Raw genomic sequence first — 21,051 nt, forward strand, 5'->3', positions numbered from 1 at the left:
GTTGCCAGGTAGAGAGACTTGGAAGCTTGGCCTTATAAGGCCTCTTAAATCTTAAGAGATATAGACATGCTAGGTCACATTTGAACAATTTGCTTTCAGGCTCAGTCTCCTCATCCATAAAATGGGAACAGTGGTGACCTGCCTCCATAGAGAACAAGCCAAATAAAGACTGTATAACATATTGTGCATTGAAAAGTCTCTGTGAGTGCTGGAGTGGAAGATACTGGCTTTGGATCTTGCAAACTTCTGCATGTGCTTTGGGGTCCAAGATGCTGAAATGGAATGAAAAAATAGCCATGTGTTTGATGAGAAACTTATGGACATGATACTGCCTTGAAGGGGAGCTATTTCCGTGGGAGAAAATGTTTCAATTGCATAAATTTTAGAGGCCCTGCACTCCTCAGTCAAGTTAGATGTTGACTCACTTCTGACAGGCAGCTCTTATTTTTCACTGTACACAGTAGCTAAATGTTTTACCCAGAAGCAGCACTTGGGGGAGCTGGAAGGCAAATGAATGAAGTTGCAGGCAGGTATAGCTTAATGAGGAAGGTATTGTACACTGACAAAGGTGTCTTGGCAGCACTGGGGAGCAAAGCAGACTTTTGCAAAACAGCTTTTGCAAAACCACAGAGAAATGTCACCTCACTAGTTTCTATTGCATTTGGAATTTTCCCATTTGATGTTGATCAAACCTCAGAATGCATCATTGGAGTTCAGCTGTTTCTATAGTATGACTGCTTGAATCTTCCACTCGACTAGACAGCAGGTGGCTATCCATTGATATGTCCAAACGCAAAGTTGTCAACATCTAAAAGATACTTAGCCTGTAATTGAAACCCCCTTTTTGCCAGGCCGGGGTGGGGGGGTTAGGAATGGATTAGGCAGAGGCGTAGGAAGTACTCCTGGTGAGGTCCCCAGCGACGTTCTGGGGGTGGGTAGAGGGAAGGACTGAGGCAGACTGGGAGAGTCACTGGATCCTGATCCAGCCCCACTGTCATCCCTTGATGGTATCGGAAATGTTCTCAGCTTAATCACTTGATGAAATATACTTGGAGTCGAGAGCGGATTTCATGCTCTTTATTCAGCTCATAGTGGTGAGGAGGAATGGAAGTTCCCCCAGGATGTCTGCTTTATATACATTATTTACACAATGAGCCCCATGTGATTGGCTAATTCCGGGATTCTCCTGTAGGCCAATCAGGTTGTGGATTCACTTCCACCTGGAGCTGGATTGGGTGGCTTCTGTGGACCAATCAGACTGCTGCATTCAGAATCCTATTGTTGTAGGGCCCATCAGACTGCTGCATTTTGGATCCTATTCAACTCAGTACATAACACTTGATTTGCCTGCCCCCCCTCCTTCCACCCTGGCCAGCATAGGCAGTGGGGGCAGTGGGGGCTCTGCTCCTCCATCATGCTTCGCCACTTCCTGGCCAGGGATTGGATTGTTCTGTTACGGGCTGCCACTTGGTTTCAGTGTGTAAAGGTGCATTGCTGTATAAGTTGTTACTTCCTGCTAGTGTTTGAGAGGGACTTAATTATGAGGCAGGCTTATAACTAAAAACCAGCCTGTAGAGCTAGAAATACCCTTCATTTCAGTTTCACCTGTGTCTTGCCAAATTCTGTAAATTTGCACTTTTCTAAGAGAATCTTTGGCCTGCCATAGTTTCTGTTGAGGGTGTTTTAACTAATCCTCTGTTGGGTCGGTCAGATAATTTTTTAAAAAAACTTTATTTGATGTTTATGTTCTGGATAGAATGTGGATGGTGGTACTAAGGCTACGATTGATGGGCATGTTTAACTAATGGAATACTGGACAATACCGGGATGTTAAAATGTACTGTTTTAAGTCCCGATGGGATCAGAATGAGAAGGGCAAGCTGTAAGCTATGGAAGCAGTAGGAAGATCCATTTTCTTTCCTATTGTATTTATATCATACCATGTCTTTCCAGCAAGGAACTCAAAGTGGTGTTCAGGATCCCCTACTTCCCCATTTTAGCATCAGAGCAACCCTGAGAGGTACGTCAGGCTGAGAGAAGATGACTGTCCTAAGGTCATCCAGTGATCTTTATGGCTCAGTGGGGATTTGAACCCAGATCCCACAGGCTCTGGTCCAGCACTCTATAGCTACTCCATAATGTGCACTGGTTAATCCATATACACAAAGGGGGTAGTATCTCGTGTGCTATTTTCTTGCCTGAATGTTGCTGAATATACAACTGAAAAAATGAAAGAATTATTTTTGGTTCCCCTGCTCCTCCCCACATTTTACTAATAGATCTGGCACATGGGAAGCTGAATCTGCTGCCTATCATATTGACATGTCCCGTCTCAATGCCTGCTGTACTCCCCCATGTCTGTTTTCCAGTCTGTATCCTTCTGCTTTATTTCATACTATATACTGTAAGACTTGCCTGGGACAACAAGAACCATCTTGTGTGTTGGGCTGGTGCTTATTGCAGCAATACCCGCCTGCCTTAAAGATCACAGGTAGGAGTGGGATTGAAAAACCAGGTGCAGTTGTGGCTTGGGAAGGAGCTTCCAGGACATGTAGATGCCTTTTATAGACAGGCAATGCCTTTCAGCTATGTGCATCTCATAATATTTTATTACCACTGTGCCAGTTAGGGATCTTTTTATCTGATCAAGCACGCAACGATTTGTGGAAAGCGGAGGGTTTGAAGAGAATTGAATCTGAAGCTGTGGGTGTTTGGAAGCAGAAACATAAGATCAGACCTGTACAATTTTTTACCTATGACTTGCTTGGGATTTTTAACCAGTGTGAGTCTCATATTTCACCTAATATATCCATTTGAGATACTGAGATTTTCAGGATAGATCAAAAATCTGTTTTCCTTCACTACCACTCTTCCTTGGGCATACCTAATTTAAATTACAAACATTCACCTCATATACTACTATGCTAGTCTCAATGTGATTCACATCAATCAAGGTGGTCAGACTTGACTTTTTAAAATTTAACATCCCCTTTAGGTATTTATATTTGACTGTGAGAGAGACAGACACACGTAAAATTGGCAATAGATTTTGTTGTTGTTGAGTTTCACTGTGTAGAGCCCATCCGGCAGAGTGGATGTCAAGTTTATTTGATAGTTGTCAGAACAGCTAATGACAATTATCTCCAATAATCAAAAGTTCATTAATATGGTATCAGATTTATTCTACAAGTATGGCCAAGAGATTTAGGCCACAGTAAAGTGCATACCCTGGAGTAAGTCCCATTGAATTCTATGGGGCTTACTTCTGAGTAGACACATATAGGATTGCAGTGAAGCTCCTGAATGGGCAGCTTGATGACTCCACCTCTATTTCTAAGTCATCAAATATGGTTGCAAAATGATTTATGATTCCCCTCAGACAGTCAGTTCTCCTCAGGAAGACGAGAATATCCATTAAAAGTACATTATCATTCTGCTGACACAGGAAGATCAAATATTAAGCGCTGAGTTGGTGTGTCAGGACAGGATGTGCCTGAGATCACAATACATATTTCAGAACATCTGTATTATTGACTGTACCTAAAGCAATATCATGAACTACCGGTATGTTGTCACTTCAGAACATTGGTTGCAGCTGTAAAAAATTGACTTAAGTGTATTGTAATCTTTGCTACTACTAAGAAAAATTCTCTTCAACAATAATAAGCTGATAGCAGAAGGCTAAATTTGTGGTCCCTTTCAACTGAATGATATTTGAGCTTCAACTGCTGATACATGTTTTTTTTTTTTTTAAACTGTACAGTTTTGGTGATTTAAATTGACTCATTGGCCAAGGTAATGAGTGTCACTTTCTGTCATGGCTTTTGCTGTCAGTAAGAATTACACCAGTAATTTCTATTAAGTCACTTCAGTCAACTAATCTATTTACAGCCTGTTCGCAGGTCCTTATGTGATCACTGAAAACAGTTGGTCCTGGCAAGTATTAACCGCTCTCAGTCTTAACCTGATAACTGCCATTTGTCCAGATTTTAATTTGTCTGAATTAATTTGAAGATGTATTTTAATTAATTGATGCCTGTTTTTATGTGTACTGTGTTGTTTATGTGATGTTAGCCGCTCTGAGCCTGGCTCCAGCCAGGGAGGGCGGGGTACAAATAAAATTTATTATTGTTATTATTTAATTAATCGTACATGTTTACCTTGCCTTCTTTTGAAGACTGGGGTAAGTAATATATGAAAACTATAAAATGAAATTGTTGGTTTTTTAAAAAAAAAAGTTTAAATGGCTCAACCACCCAGCCATTATACATCAGACTGAGTCAAGTGGTGCTACATCACTTCTGGAAGATGCTGTAATGATGCCAGACTTTCCAGAGTATTATTAGCCTAGAGAAGAGTCACCAAGAATGCACATCATTCAGCACCTTCAAGCTCACTACTCAGCACTTCCATGAAGCAGCTTCTCTCTGATAACCAGCAGTGGTCAAAGTCAGGGCTGGTGAACGTATGCCTCTCCAGATGTTGTTGGACTCCAACACCCATCACTCCTAGCCAGCAATACCCATTGGTGAGGGATTATGGGAATTGTTGTCCATCAACAGCTGGTGAACCACAGGTCCTTCATCCCTGGCCTATGTAATGGGGTGCATCTGCCATAATCAGTCAGGAGGGCAAAATGGGAAAGGACCCCTATATGTAAGGTCTGTCATTGCCAGAAGGCAAGCAATGATGTGTAAGTTGACAGTAGGTTGTGTGCATGCTCTTCTGTGTAGCAAGACCAAGGAAGATGGTGGCTCAGCGCTGGGCACTAAAGCTGGTTGCTAGAGTCACTGATGTGAAATTCATAGCAGTCTACAGTTCACCATTAACAGCAATCTGGAAAAACATATATGTACTGACAGTTTTCCTGCCCCAACATGACATTTCTTTCAGGTTATTTATCTCCTGTAATTTTGTCTCAATTTTTCAGCAGTAATGGGTTATGTCAAAATCCATTATACCAGGACTATTAAATTCATGGTTTTCTACAGTTTTTTCCCCACCTTGGACTCATTTTATGTAGATAGCTGGTGCAGCATAATCTCAGGGACACAGTAGTTGTGAATTGGTGTGTGTGTGTGTGTGTGTGTGTGGATGGATTGAAGGAAGGAAGAAAGGAAGGAAGGAAGGAGAGAGGGGAGGGATCACAGCTAAAGACCTGACACATGGCCATCCAACCTTTGTTTAAAGAACCTCCAATGAAGGACAGTCCACCACTTTCTAAGGACGACCATTCCACTGTCAAACAACCCTTACCATCAGAAAACTATTCCTATTAGTCAAAATCTCATTTCTTGTAATTTGATTCCATTGGTTTAGGTCCTGCCTTCCTGAGCAGCTGAAAAGAAGCTTGGTTTATCTTCCCTGTGACAGCCCTTCAGATATATGAAGTTGGTTACCATGTCATCTCTGTCTTCTATTCTCCAGGCTAAAGATAACCAACTTGCTCAACCATTCCTCTTAAGGTTTGGTTTGCAGGCCCTTGATCATTTTGGTCACCCTCCTCTGCACATGTTCCAGCTTGTTAATATCTTTCGTAAACTGTGGTGCCTATAATAGAATAGCAGTAGTGCAACTTTCCTTGATGTGGACACTCTACTTCTGTTGATGCAGCCTAGAATAACATTAGCCTTTTTTGCAGCTTTTGTGTGTGTGTTTATGTGTGGACTTGCACACGCGCACACACAAACACTTATGTATACCCCAATATACGTTTTTGCCCTGAATCTTTCCAAAGGGTTTAATAATTATTTTTTGTTTAATCACTGAAGTGTCACAGATTGTTCTACTGATTTTTCAACACTACCTTCTTCTACCCATAGTGCGGAGGTTGTTAACCTGGCACCCTGAGATGTCCAGATGTCCATGAGGTCCCCTCCCATGCAGCTCCCCTCTGCTTAAATTAGGCTTGAAAGAAACATCATGTTGTATCTGATAGAATAGGATGTGGTTTGTGCTTGGTTGCGATTCATGTGTTTCTGCACAGTTTCTCTGGTCTTCTAATGCGCCCATGGGCCCCAAAAAGCTAGCAATCCCTGCCACAGGGTCTCAGCAGAGAGTATACACCCTGATGGAGTCTGATACTTCAGGTGCTTTGTGGATTTGTAAATTCTAATTCCATCTCAAATGAGGCTAAGAAAAGCTTCTCATATATTTTGAGCTCACACTGTATTCTGCATTTTTGTTCAGTTCGAAAGTTCAGACCTGGCAATCATTCTGAAAAGCAAAGAGAGACTGTGCGAGAACCTAAATTTAGACATAACCAACTGCTTGCAACGGGATTTTTGTTTTGTTTTTTGCTTCCTATTCCTTTCCTCCCTCCCCAAAGCTATGCGTTAAAATAAAATTTTAAATAGAACTACCATTGAGACTTGAATTGTTTTGACAGCACAGGGGAGCCATATACATACATATGCAGAGATTCTGGTGTGTGTTCCTAGCATATCAGAGATTCTTCCCAAGCAGAATGTGTATTAAAACGGCCTGTTTCATCTTCAGGGTGACAAAACAGTCAATACATTATTGATGGTCCCAATAATAAAAACACAGGCAGTGAGGCATTCCCATTCATCATTTTGACACTTCCTTGGTGTGCTGCCTGGTCCAGCCCATGAGGGAGGAGCCTTCTTTGCCAAATGTACTCTAGGAAGGAGGAAATGCCAGCAGCTTCAACAAATGCAGAGAGTCCATTTCAGGGGGTGAATGGTGCAAATCAGGCTTTATTTCCTATGATGGCTAGTTTAAGAACTCTTGAGCAGCAAGACTGTGCCTTGTTTTCTGTCGTCCATTTTGCACCAACTCATTGGTGCAGTGACCAACTCATCCTTGTCAGAAGATATGAAACTTGCTCTCTCATATCTGCATATTGTTCTGATGTACAGCCTAATATTAGCCGGTGTTCTGTCCTTGATCAAAGACCTGAATAAATCAAGATTCATTTCCATTCAAACTCTCAGGGAGAAGACTTTTATGGATTAACATTGTCCTATTATAAACTTATGCCTTGCTTCCCAATTTTGTACAGCTGTCCAGTGATATAACATAGGAACTTGTTTGCAACTGATGATTACAGTGCATTAATTTCCTTGCCTTCCTATAAAAGAAAGTATGTTAGGCAATTCTGTTTTTATATAATAGTATTATGTTCACCCCATGTTTCCAAGAGATATGAGAAGTTTGGGGGCACAACACTTGTCTGGATTTGATTGGATTCCTTTGGAAAGAGGTTACTGTAGGCTTGCAACATTCTGTAGTATGAGAATTTGTTCACAAATGTACAGTTTGAGCATAGGTCTGGTTTAAGGAGGCATACCCTAAACCAGAGTTCACCAACAGGGTGCAGACAGCCAAACTCCCCCCCCCCAAGTTATCTAGGAGAGAGGCAGTGTCAGGGGCAGGAGCCAGGATCAGGTCAGTAATAACTCACACAGTGTTGGTGAAGTTAACTCTTAATTCAAAGAAACAAACAGCTCAGGAGGCACAGGAGGTCTTCCCAGTAGCTCTTGCCCCAACAAGGTAGTTAGGAGGACTGGAGGTTCCCGCCTTCCCACACCTCCCTAAGTCGTCTCCTCCCCCAGTTCATTCCCAAGCAATCTGAGGCTTCTTTGTCTTGTCTGTCTTTGCTCCACCCTTTTCATACCTCTCCAGATTCTGTTAGACCAGGAGGGAGGGGAGCTAGTCACGGCAAGGGGGGAGGCAGCTTGGCTTCTTCACCAGCCTGACTCATTTCTTCCTCTTGCCCCCTCCTCCTCCCCAGCCGCCTCTTCTGCCTCTGATTTTGGACTGTCACAGCTTCTTCCTGCTCACTAAACCCTGTTACCTCTTCAGCTTCCAGCACCACCACCTTCATCTGTTCCCTTTTCTCCCCCTGACCACTCATTGTTGTCCCACCATCAATCCCCTGGCTCTGAGCCATCTTCCCTTGGGAGTTTCCTTGGGGATTCACCAGCTGGTGCCTCCCGCCATCCCTCTGCATCCAGCCAGTCCATGACAGACAGATCTTCCTTCCCATGTTTCCTTTTAGTTTTTCTATGTCTCACTCTTCCCTGAACTATAGTCTGTCCTTTTTATTCTCTTCCATAGACTTAAATTCCTTGGTCCTTAACTGGGTGTGGTAGAAGGCATGCCCACTTTCAGGTATTTCCTAGAAGAATTAAGCTACTGAGAGCAATCATCCTGTCTGGGGTAGGACTACTGGGTTTCCCCATATTGTAGTTTGGGTGCTCCAGTGTGTAATATCACGGTAAATGTAAGTGCTGTCAGGAAAGTCAGCTGGAGTTTCCACAGCAAATGAGTAACAGCTGTGCGTTTACTGCCCTTCTATAACTGATTGATTGCCTGGAAAGGCCCTTGTGGTCCCAACTCAGTCTAATCATTTCAACTGAAAACAGATTTAGTCCCACTGATGCCAACTGGAGTAAATCAGTGAGAGATTGTGCCACATTGTCGGCTTTGCCAGCGCAAGAGGATCTGATGCTGAAGAGCTGTTGGAAAACCGGTACTTGAAATATGAGCAAAATTATGTGTCCTAAGGGCGAGCCGACAGGCCTTGCTTGGGTGTTCCCCTCAACGCACAAAGACTTTATGCATGGACATGTGGGGGTGGCATGCAGGCCCCACCCTCCACCGTTCCTTGGTGTGTAGGCTTCAGAGGCAGCTCCCAAATGTGGAGATCAGCAGAATACACTTGGAAACCCTCTTCAGACATTAAGCATGCATACGTCTGAAGAGGAGCTCATATCCAGGAATGTTAGAGGCAGGCCTTGTGTGCAGGCCTCCTGTCTCCCTCTACATATAAAGCCTCCACATTTTCTGACAAACACTTCAACAAAGCTGCAGGCATGTTAAAGTTTGGTGAAAGGGATTTTGAACACCCGTATGCAGCATCCTGAGGCATTTGTTTTGAGGGTAGAGAATGTGTTAAAACCACTTCCACTTGTGATAATACTGTATGTTTCTCTTCACCCAAAGTTTCAAAGCTTCTTTTGAGTCTGGTTTCACGTGTTCTTAAGAGCATAAGAAGAGAATGCTAGATCAGGCCAATGGCCCTTCTAAACCAACATCCTTACAGTGTCCACCCAGATGTCTATGGGGAATCTGCAAACAAGCCCATAACACATGGGCCCTCTCCCTTCTGGTAGTTTCCAGCAACTGGTATTCAGAAACAGTACTCTGACTGTGGAAGCAGAACATAGTCATTGAAGCTAGTAGCCATCAATAGCTATTTCCTTCATGAATTTGTCCAGTCCTTTAAAAAAACACATCTCTAAGTTGGTAGCCATCACTGCATTGTACTTTTTTTAATCTGTCATGAATCTTCCAGCATTTTATGAGGGTGATATAGATTTTTACACAGTTGTAATTGTCTGATTTAGGACTCTCTTTAATCTGTATTGCTGGACAGTGGTGTGTTCTGCCTACCAGCTGAAGTATGAAAAAGTTTTTTTGCAGAGGTGTTTTTGCAGTTGTCCCAAGGTAGTAGAACAGTAGAAGTGATGGTTGGTAATGTAAATAACTTGGAGGACATGGTCATACAGAGGAAGCTGAATGCCAAAAAAAGAAAATTCCTCAATCATTCAGCTGCTGTGAACCATATTGATTTCAGAGGGCTTAAGCATATTTAACCCAATGTTGGATTGTGGCCCAGGCCTATGAACATATTCTGTGCTATGTCTACTCATCTCTCAAACTGAAAAGTTGATTTATTTTAGCAGCTCTGAAACTTGAACCCTGCTTTTGAACTGTTGTTTGCAGCTTTCATGCTTATTGGTGCCTGGGACTTTCTTTTATGCAGCTATTTGATCTCATGGATGGCATGCATGCGCTACTTAAAATTTTCCATCTAAAGATGGCAACCATAATCCATCCTTCAGAAACAAAGGCTTTCACTGGTGCCCTTAGGCCGGCGCCTCAGACTCTGAGCTTTCATTAAAACAAACAAGCAAACCCTAATTCTCTAGCCCTCCTAGAAAGAAAGTTTAGGGGGCAAAACTGTTCATGTACCTTCTAAGTGATTTCTGTGAAATGTGAGTGTGGTGTGGCTACCTTCTATATATTTTCTGGTACTGAGGAAGGCTCCCTATTGCTACTAGAAGGTGGCAGCATCAGTGTGTGTAAAATCAGGATTGTGCAATCTCCACAATCGGGACCAGCGGGACATCGCTGACTTCCCGTGGAAAACATAAGGTTGTTGTTGTCTCTCTAATTTTGTTGTGCTACATTCCCCATGGCAACCATTTGACATTATGCCATTCCCCTGCTGCTCTACAACTATTTTGTGACTTGCACCCTTAATACTCTCAAAATTTGAAATGTGCCCACTGGTTTACTTGCTGTATGGAGTGATAATCATAGCTGGAATTGGAAAGGATTGAGAAGCTTGGCTCTCTTGCTGTGAGTGTTTGGATATTTCATATTGCTCAGGAGTGCTGAACCTGTGGCCCTTCGGATGCTTTTGGATGGCAGCGCCTATGTCCCTTGGCCAGCTTGGGCAATGAAGAGGGATGGTGGAAGATGTGGACCAGCGAAGTCTGATGGGCCCCAGGTTCCCCACCCCTGCTATAGTTGTTGCTTCATCCTCATATCTTAATATGGCTTGTAGTTGGGATACACTATCCCATAAGATGGTTGGTGTACATATGGCCCTAGTGCACTAACCATACTGTCTTTGTGAAGCACTGCAATTGGGCTAACATGCTCTTTCTAATATCCCACCATGACATGAATTGTGCAGCCTTTTGCAAGTTGTAGAGGTCATTGATGTTCACACACTCTTGCCAAAATATGATGTCTTTGAAAGCTGTCACCTTTTAAAGCATTTTGTCTGCCATTTTTCTCATGTTTTTGTTGCAATTAAAATTTAAAGATGGATTAGCTACAACCTTGATATACTTTCATGGAGAAAAAATCTTAGTCATGTTCCAGCGCTGATTCATAGATTTACCAACCCGGATGTTTGGAAATGAAAGCAAAGTAACACATTTTAAGCCTTAATTTAGTTTTGAGTTAGCTTCTCATGGTGTATTCCCATTACAGCACTGTCTTCAAATGGCCTTTGCCAAATTCTGCACAGCTGTTCCGACAGAAATGTGTACTTCACACAGCTCATCTTACAAAATGGAGCTGCTTGCATTCAAGAAAACTTGTGTGAGAGAGAAAGGCAGGCAGTGCACATTAAACATGTTAGCATATTCAGATTTTCTAATTATGGGAAGCATACACTTCTGAAATGGTGAATTGTTATCTAAAATTATCTGGGTCTACACTGTGAGAGTTTTAAGGCAGTCAGGTGTTTTGTCCATTAAAAATGACTTCCTGAAACATCTGTCTCTTGTCCAGTATCCAGTCATATAGGTATGTCATTCTTGGCCTAATTAACTGTGGAGTTGATCTGCATATGTATTCCTGCTTCCCTGGACGAAGCTTTGGAGGCCACAGTCTGAAGCAGAAGACCTTTATGTAGAAGAGAGGGTTTTTGTTTTGTTTTTACTCATTCCTCTCTGTTGATGTTTATCCTTAAAATCATCTGCCATGAAAGCTTCTTCCTGGCCTACTCCATCCCCTGCTTTCACATTTTGGACAGGGACAATTTTAAGTAAGGTGAAGAAATCTATTCATATTTTCCACATCAGACTGCAGCCTGTTCAGTTGCATTTTGGAAAGAAAGAAAGGAAGGAAGGAAGGAAGGAAGGAAGGAAGGAAGGAAGGAAGGGTAGGGGAAACTGACTTTTGGAACAGGAACATTTTTAACAGATTCAATAGGTGAGAGCAGAATTGTCCCTAAGAAGGCCATATTCCTTTTTGCCCATAGCCTAACCTTAGACAATGAGTGAGGTTTGGATCTCCCCTGACTCTGTGCAAAGGCTGGTAAGGGAGATGAACTTCCTTGAGGGATTATTTTTTTTAAAAAAGTGCCTTGAAGTGAATGGGGAGCCAGCTTAACTGTTTTAGAACTGGCATAATATGCTCGCTTTGGCTTTTTCCGGTAATTAACAGATCAGATGCACTTTGAGCTAATTAATGTTTCAGAGAAGCTTTCAAAGGCAACAAACCCCACAAAGGGCACATTCACTTGTCAAGCCCTAGAGGTAACCAAAGCGTATATAAAGAAGCTTACTCTGGAAAGGGCACTTTGGACTGCAGCCACCTCTTGGGAATCCTGCAGCAATCCTGAGTCCTACACCAGCCCCTTCAAGACTTGCCTGCATGGGATTCCTTGACTGAAAGCATCCCCAAGTCAAGATTGTGATGGTCAGGGAAATGGTTTGACCAGAGGCTTTCTCCAACATGTGCTAGCTTGGGCCATTCTGGGAAATAGTGACATAGGGGTGTTTTAAAATGGGTGATTCCCCCATGTACATATTGAGATGATAAAGCTCCTGTCCCGATTCTTTGCTTTGATTTTTTCCCTTGCCCTGTAGGGGGCTACAAGAGCATAGCATCTCCAAATGCTAGTTTGGGAGGAAAGAGTGGCTGGGCCCAGAGTGGCTGGGGAAACCCAGCCAGATGGGTGGGGTATAAACAAATTATTATTATTATTATTATTATTATTATTATTATTATTAATTAATTTGCACACGCTATTGTGTACTCTGCACCCAGTGCACTCCCACTGCTGGTTTGGGAAGCAGAGTGCATGCAGATAATCCATACCTATCCTGTTGCTACTTATGAAATATTGCATCTTCAATCCAAATCGAGTATAGAACGGCACAGCTGTATTTTAAGCTGGTAATCATTACCATAAAGTATACGCAGGCGGTGTTTCTGACCCCCTTCTCAGGGTTTGGTAGATGGGTTAAGTTTGAAAGAATGAGGGACAGGTCTGAAAAAAATCCAGTCTAGCCCCACTTCCTCCACTGACCTAAGGCAAATGCATGTGGGGTAGAGGGAGGAATAGGGGGGAAAGCTGGGTATTGTCTTCTTTCTCCTTCCTGTCAAACTTGGCAGGTCTTTATTTAGCTTTATATGCACACAGCAGATTTTAAAGCTACCAGGGCATCTTCACCTTGATCTGTGACTTTCCCAGCCTTACTCACACATCACTCTGTGTTCTGGCTACATGTGGTGGGGAGCAGGACCCCTTGCTGCCTCAGCTGATGGCGGTATGTATAGATTAAAGGCCTGCATTTGTACAGTCCATGCATCTAGGTCTGATCCACACAGTTCGTCACCTGTGACTATTGCTGATATTGCATCTTGACTTTGCCAAAGTGAGAAGCTTAATTTGGATCATGGACCTTCATCCTCTACTTCAGTAGCTATGACTCATACCATTCTCCTACATTGACAGTTGCATTTAGCTAGAAATATGTTTTATTTAATTGCTAAATGCCCATGCTTTCATGTTCTGGCTTGAATAAAAGTCTTTACTTTAGATATTTTTAACTTCTAGCTTGGGTCATTTTGAAACACCTACACTCACCTGCTTGCTGTTCTGGTCTTAAGATGTGGAGTTATAAAGTGATTTCTCAGGAGGCTTGGAAAGATGACCAACTCTGACTAATTTGGAAAGGACATGGGCTGTCAAACTTCAGTTAATGTGCCACATACACCTGATCAGCACCTTCAGTTTTCTCCTGGGTGTAGCAAACTAATAGAAGGTGGCGGTGATTGAAGTGCCAGCATTAAAACTGATGACCCTAATCTGATTTTGATCTGTGGAAAGTCACTCCAAGGCTGCGGTTGAATGGGGGAAAGTGGAAACCTTGCTTGGACAGGTGGGGCACCTGTCAGTCACAACAACTAATCCTGCAGCAGTGGATGGCATTATCACTGGGTAGCAGCTATTATAGCAGGTTGCCTCAGTGCCTGTGATGGGAAGCAGGGCCCATTCCATCAGCTCTGCTGACAATCTCCACTGGGTTCCTGCTCCTGAACTTCTTCTGCCTCCGTTCTTCCCTCCCCATCACTTTTCCCTCTTGTGTCATGTCTTTCAGATTGGGAGCCAGCAAATAGGGACCGTCTTGTTTTCGTAATGGTATGTAAGCCACTCAGGGAGCTTTTTGCTGAAGAGCAAGTTAAAGATATAAATAAATAAGACATATCATAAATATAAAGCTTGTTTTGAAGAAATAAAGTGCAGCACCAGAGTAATGTCATTGTTTTAGTGTTGCTGAGCTGACAAAGTGGTTGGGACATCCCATCCAAAGCAAGCACTTGTAAATGCAGGAGTGGCAGGTTGGGATTGCTAGCTAGAAATAATAACAACAATGCAAATTGTGTATGGGAGAAGTGGATGTTTTGCAGCTGATGAGTTTCTGTTGATGCAAGGCTGAGAACATGAGAAACCAGGCTGCTCCAAGGAAGATGACAAGCTTGTGCAAGTTTGCAAGCTGTGCCATTCTTGTCAACTTGAGCATTCTAGAAATCTCTACATAGTTTTGCTTAAATACTGTGTGTGTCCTTATCTGGTCATCTAATAACTTATTTAACTCCTTAGAAGTTTTTTTTAAAACAACAATACAAGCTTCCTCTTTTGAAAAACAAACCCTATAGAAGTTCCTTGCATCTGCACCAGTGATATTTTACTGTCATAGCACGTTCCAGCTTCACACCTAGCCCAGTTTTGTAGATAAAAGTCTGCAGTTAATAATGTAAGAAGTGGATCAGGTCATGGCTCCATCTATCTACTCAAGTATCCTGTCTCCTACAGTGCTCAGCTAAATACTTTCAGAAAGCCCACAAGCAGGGGGCATGAAGTCAGCAGCCTTCTTCCACTGTCCCCAGGTATTCAGAGGTACACTGACCCAGAACAAGGACAGTTTCTTTAGCTATCATAGCCTTTGATATACCTCACTTCAGTCAATTATGTTTAATCCCCATAAAAAAACTACATGACACACTTTTCAGGCATTATGTTCCCTATGAGTACAATCATATTGACCATAAGAGCGGCTGGCCCTACTCCTGCCATTGCATCTCCAGTGACCTAGCTCTGCTACCATCCTTGTTTTCAAAGTCTGAAGCAGGGAATCTGTTCTGTGTGCAGAGACTCCCCAAACATTTGACAACCCTGCCAACATAGGAGCCAACTCCTAGGGGTTGTGGGGGCTTCGGCCCCCATAGTAAAATATTTCAGGGGGTTGGGCCCCCAGAAAGTTGATGGGCATTCCCATTCAAATGGTGTGTGTGCACTGCATCATGTGATCAATTATGTGGGGCAGGGCTAACCTGAGCCCTCACAATGTTTTATTCAAGATGGCACCCCAGCCTGCCCATGTGGGACTGCAGTCGGGTGAATGCCCAAATAGGGGTTGATTCCATATTCCTCTCCGCATTTTGTGGCAGTGATTTGCATGTATTAGTTATGCATTTTATTTGTATGTTTATTAAATTTTATATGCCACATTTTCTTCCAAGGAGTTCAAGGTGATGTACATGGTTCTCCCCTCTCTATTATCTTCACAACAACCGTTTGAGTTAGGTTAGGCTGAGAAATAGTAACTGGCCCAAGGTTACACAATGAGTTTCATGAGGCTGATTCAAATCCTGGCCTCCCAAGTCAAAGTCCAGCACTCTAACCATTACACCACACTGTCTCTTATTATATATGGAGAAGAACTTTATTCTGTCTATCCCAAATCTACTGCTATTCAATTAACAAACACCAGGACAGCTTAAAATATTGAAAACAGGAAGTATACTACCTCCAGAATCAGTGGCAGCATGGCCACTGGCAGAGGAACAGAGATGCAGAGGGAGCGGACCGCCCCCGGCACCACTATTTCAGTAGGGTGCCATCGCGGCGCTCCCCCCCGTGCCACACACCCCCACGCGCTGGGCGCCACACCCCTGCAGGCAGTGTGCCACGCCCCCAGAACGCGTGTCACGTCCCTGCAGGCGGTGCGCCACTCCCTCATGGGCGGTGTGCCACACCCCCATGATGCACACCACGCCCCCACCTGATCTCCACCACCCCCAGTAGCAGAGCATGCAGCTTCGCCACTGAGCATGGCTCTGAATACCTGGTCCTGGGAAACAAACATCATGCCCTGCTTTCAGGCTTCCCATACTGTAGGTATCTATTTGGCCACTGTCAGAAACGGGATGCTGAACTAGATAGGCTTTGACCCTTACCCAGCAGGGTTCTCCTTGTATTCTTAGATGTAGCTTCAGTTCAGCTTACAGTACAAAATGGAAAAACTGAAAGATAGAAATATGAAAGATAAACTAATTATACAATCTGAGGCAGGGGAGATCAACTTGTAAAACCAAGTGAAATCTGATAAACAGTGAAGGCAACAATAGTCACAAACATTACTAACAGCTAATGATATGGGAGGACATGATAGGTTTTGTCTGGCACCTAGAGATTGCAGGGAAGGCAACCCAGCACATATATCTTTTTTTTTGGGGGGGGGGGTTCTATGGCTTGGGCACTGCTATTGAAAAGGATCGAAGTCTAACTTCTGAAGGTGGCACCGCTCAAAGAAAGGCCTCTGAAGAAGCCTCAACCTGTATACAGGTTTATTTGGGAAAATATGGCTGTTTGTAGATTCCTGGACCCTAAGGCAGTTAAACTTCACTACTTAATGGAGTGGTCCAAATATAGCAATACCATAGATTTAGATTAATGGCAGCATGATACTGGTCACTGCATTTTTGACCCTATTCCACATGCCTTTTTTGAAAGAAGCTGCACAGTATAAACTAAGACTTTTTAATTGAGCTGTCAACCATCAATTCAATATTTCTTTCCTGTATAGCCACTGCTATCCCATCAATGTGTACAAGACTTACTGATTTTTTTGCCCTGGTGTGTCTTGCTTTAGTACACAGGTTCTTGTTGGTTGTCAAAGTATAACCATAATATTGCAAGATGCTGAAGAACGTTTTTACACCTGCTCTCTGAGCAAGAAGGATTAGCTGTGAAGTGGAGGCTGGTGCCCATTAGGACTAATAGGGTGGAAGGCAGGGAGATCAACAGCAGGTGGTGCCAGAGGCAGTGGCGTAGCGTGGGGGGTGCAGGGGGGCCGGCTGCACCGGACGCAACATCTGGGGGTTAGGGGGCGCAAATCCACGGGTTAGGGGGCACAAATTACTTGCCTTGCCCCGGGTGCTGACAACCCACGCTACACCACTGGCCAGAGGAAATAGCAAGTGAAGCTGGAGCCGATGATAGATGGAGCTAACTCATTCTGGTTTTGTTCCCATCCTCCCCTCTGTTAAGGGGGTTAGGGTTCTACATGGGCAACAGTGAGCTTGAGAAGGAAGAGGCGGCTGGCATCCAGTGTCAGCCACTGGGCTGGTTGCAAGTAAGGAGGCAGGTAGATGGGGGCTGGTTGGGGGCAGGCTGAGTTTGGCAGGACAGTACTCCATTTCCCTATTGCACCAGCCTCCACTCATGGTAACTGAGTAGATCCTATAGAAGGCTTTGTGTTAAGACTCCTTAGATTTTCAAAACGGCTTTTCAAAATGAGATTATATTTCATAAATACAGTAAGCATAATTTCTTAGGAAAGTTAAAGAATGGGAGAGAGTGCTTTTAGTTTCTCCTTTAGAATGCATCCAAACACTAAGTTCAGGATACTGGGACCCACCTGGCATGAAGGTGGAGGGGGTGGCCGTTGGTAGTTCCATGGCAGCAAATCTGGGAGCTGTATTTGGCTCTCCTTAAACAGGAGTGAGAAGTGGCAGCTAACCCTGCTGCACTGGGAGACTTATCTTTCCTTCGACAGCATTATTAGGTGTCGGGTGTGGAAGCAAACAAGTGGGAAAGGAGGAGCATGGCAGGTTGTACAGAGGGAGTGCACTTATGTGTGAAGAGTGACCGCAGACACATTTTAAAATGCTGTTTTTGCAAAGGAAGGCGCATGCTGAACTTTATGTAACTGGACAGGTGGCCTGTGGAGAATTTGGGGGTGGGGGTGGGCAGGGGGGTAGGCTTTTGTTTCAAAGCACATGCCAGTATTCTTGGAGACAGTTAACCTGGTGGCTCAGATGCTGAAGGAAGGAAGGTGGTTCAGAGCAGGACTTCAGCCTAACCTTGAGAAATCAAAGGCAGTAAAATATTCTAGGCTTTCTGACTTATGCTCAAAAGAACTGAGCTTCAAGTGCCTCTAACATAGCAATAGGTGACAAATGGAAAAGTCTAACCTGATGAATGGCGATTGCTAAGGTTATGATCAAAACTGCCATTTCTTTTTGTGCCAGCTATGCTGAAAAATCATCCTGACTGTTCTAAAATTAGCTGCAGAACACAAGAGGCACTGGCTGGTTCCTTCACTGGTGTGTTGCTAGGGGAATCTATCCATCTCTCTCTCATTTTGCACCAATCCAACTGGTTAGTTTTTAGGGCTGGGACTGAGTGTAGAAGCACCATCATGACAGGTGGCATATTCTGTCTCTAGAGATTAGTATTTTATTTTTAAATATCCAATAGATGTCTAACTTCTACTTTTAAAAGTGAATGGGAGGTGCTGTTTGTAGACTTCTAAGTAGCCTTGCTCTGCATCACCACAACCCATGACCATTCCTAGCTTTTACCACTGTAAGGTTTGTTTGTTTTTACCAAAACTAGCTAAAACAGTTTCTGGGCAAAGATGAAATGGATGAGGTTGGTTTTGGACAGCTTTCGTGCAAGATAAGGAATGCATTAAATTACCAAAGGATATGCACCTGGAGAGCAGTGCATTGGAGGTTGGTTAAGTGATATATTTTTAATCAGCTGCTCTCATCTCTGTCCCTACCTTTTGTGAATGTTGTTATGGACACTGAGGAGCTAGGAGCAGGCTGTCTCCTCCCCTGATGGTGTAACTCGACTTCTCTCTCTGCGTTCGTGTCTCAAACGGTGCCAATCAAAATCAGCTGAGATGCTGACAGCCTCCCCGTTAAGAACCCGCTGCAGAAACTGCGTGAGAAATCTTGCAAGAGGAAGTGGCTCAACTCTGCTCGACAGAAAGCAAGCAGGAAGGGGTGGGGGAGAAGGAGGGAGGTGATGCCGTTCTCGCAACCAGCCTCCGTGGGCTGCAGGCAGGAGAATCAAGCTACAGATAGGGAATGAGTTTGTGAGCAGCCACCACCACCACCAGCAGCAGCAGCAGAAGAGAAGCCCCTTGGGGTCTGGCACCACCCTCTCCACTTCTGGCAATGCTTAGTCCGAGAAGGGAGGTTGGTGGCTGAAGAGAGGAGAGGTGATCCCCAGCAAGGCTCGTTTCTCCCTTAAAGGAGACGTCACCGGGTTTGCTCAGCAGAGGAAAACTGTTGCAAAGCATGGCAAGTGGGAGCTGGAGAGGCTGAAGCCGTGCTTGCTTGCTTGCTGTTGCTGCTGCTGCTGTGATTGCCTGGAACTGGATTGGGAAACAGCGCTGCTGCCGCAGTGAGCGGAGAATCCGATGGTTACCTGGTTCTCTGGCTCACTGGAGGGCTTCACGTGCGCCCAGGACCCGGGATCCCCTCTCGGATGACGGTCGACAACAGCATGAGCAGTGGCTACTGTAGTTTGGATGAAGACTTGGAGGACTGTTTTTTCACAGCCAGGACCACCTTGTTTAGGAGCGCTCAGAGCAAATTTGCCGCAAAGGTAACGAGCTGTATGGCAATTCTGTAGCAACCCCCCCCCTTAAGAATCTGTATGCAAAACCTATTTCTAGCTATCAGCATTTAATGATATTCTAGAGGCATTCATTCATTTGCAGTGCATGGGTAGCCTTGCTCAGTTGCAATGGCTTGAAAGCTTATCTTTATGTCATTTCCGTCTTTCAAACTCTGATCTCTTCATAGTCGCCCAAGTGCTTGACTTTGACACCTGTTAACTCTGACATTCAGGGAACAGCAGTCTCGCAGAGACCCTGTAGTTGTCCTTCACATGTAATATTTCTGAACATCTACCTTCTCAAAGGGTGTGTGAGATCGGTTGCTAAACTGAATGAATGACATTGAACTGTATCGTCAGCGCATTAAGTCTAGTGAGACTGTGCCACTGTTTTGTTTAATTAAAAAAAAATGCATTATTGCTTGGAAGATTTTTATCCTGGTGTGGATATAATGAGTCAGAGACTGTTGGCTAACTTGCATATACATGTAATTATGATTCTCAGAGCTGATGGGCATATTCCACTTCTCCATATAGTCATGTAAATCTAATATGAGGGAAATTTTTGTCTGCTCCTCTGGTTTTACATGGGTTTTAGAATTATGAGGTTACAACAAAACAAAATGAATTAAGCTGATCTTGCCCTTTTTGCTTCTACCATGCAGTGTATTTGCAGTGACTGTAATGACTAAATGAAGGCTTAGCAGGGTGGATTCAGTTTAAATCATGGAGATTTAAAATTGCCACAAAAAGAGCAATATAAATCCAGCTTCCCGTGTTGTAATCTGCATATTTCCTGAATGTATGCAGCAGCAAATTAGTATGTGTGACAGTTAAAACACAGTGGTTTTTACTCATGTATGAGGAAAAGGGGACAGTTGTGAAATTAATGGGTTCCTTTGCACACATGCATTGAGCGAGATCACTTATTCTGAGGATTAAGTGCTCAGAACTTTCCAGAAGTAATGGCTTATAGTTACTGGGCAGAACAGTGAAAGCAAATGCTGAAGCTGTTTAGCTGGTAGAGTCATAAATATTCATAATTTTGAGAAATGAACACTTTGCAGAACTCAAGCTTTTTTTGTTGCAGGAGGTGGGGGGGCGGTAAGAAAGAAGAGAAGAAGAAAAAAAAAGGCCCAAGAAGGGTTTTGGGATGATTCAGGATTGTGTCTCCTGGGTCCTAGCACCTGTGTCAGTCCCCGGGTCCAGTAGGAAGATCACAAGAAGAGCAATACATAAGCTTTTGTTGTGTCTATAATGCTCAATCTCAAAAGTTAAAACTTTTTTCCCTGCCACTCCTAATGCTTTTATATAAAATATTAATGAACACATTGATGGAGAACCACCCATTTCTCTTTAACAGACGAGTCAGATAAATGTCAGCATATTTCTATTAAATTTAGGTTTCATTTTAGAGCTGGATACTTTTGAACAGAAAAAATACCATATCTGAAACAAAACAATGTTCTGTTTTATTTTATTAAAAAAAATACTTAACATTTTATCTTTAAGGATCA

General features: G+C 43.4%; 1 protein-coding gene across 3 annotated transcripts in view; it reads left to right on the forward strand.

Annotated features, from left to right (window-relative positions):
* RASSF5 (Ras association domain family member 5) overlaps nt 1-21,051 on the forward strand; it is a 100,908-nt gene that overhangs the window by 36,491 nt on the left and 43,366 nt on the right. The window contains exon 1 of one of the 3 annotated variants that reach the window (XM_053393379.1): nt 18,700-19,522. The exons of the other annotated variants lie outside the window; for them this stretch is intronic. Within the exon in view, the coding sequence (XP_053249354.1) occupies nt 19,403-19,522 (120 nt within the window). The 5' untranslated portion in view covers nt 18,700-19,402. Of the gene's footprint in view, nt 1-18,699; nt 19,523-21,051 lie in introns of those variants that run through there. 3 annotated transcript variants of the gene reach the window in all.

The sequence above is a fragment of the Podarcis raffonei genome, chromosome 6 (assembly GCF_027172205.1).
Source record: "Podarcis raffonei isolate rPodRaf1 chromosome 6, rPodRaf1.pri, whole genome shotgun sequence".
Lineage (NCBI taxonomy): Eukaryota > Metazoa > Chordata > Lepidosauria > Squamata > Lacertidae > Podarcis > Podarcis raffonei.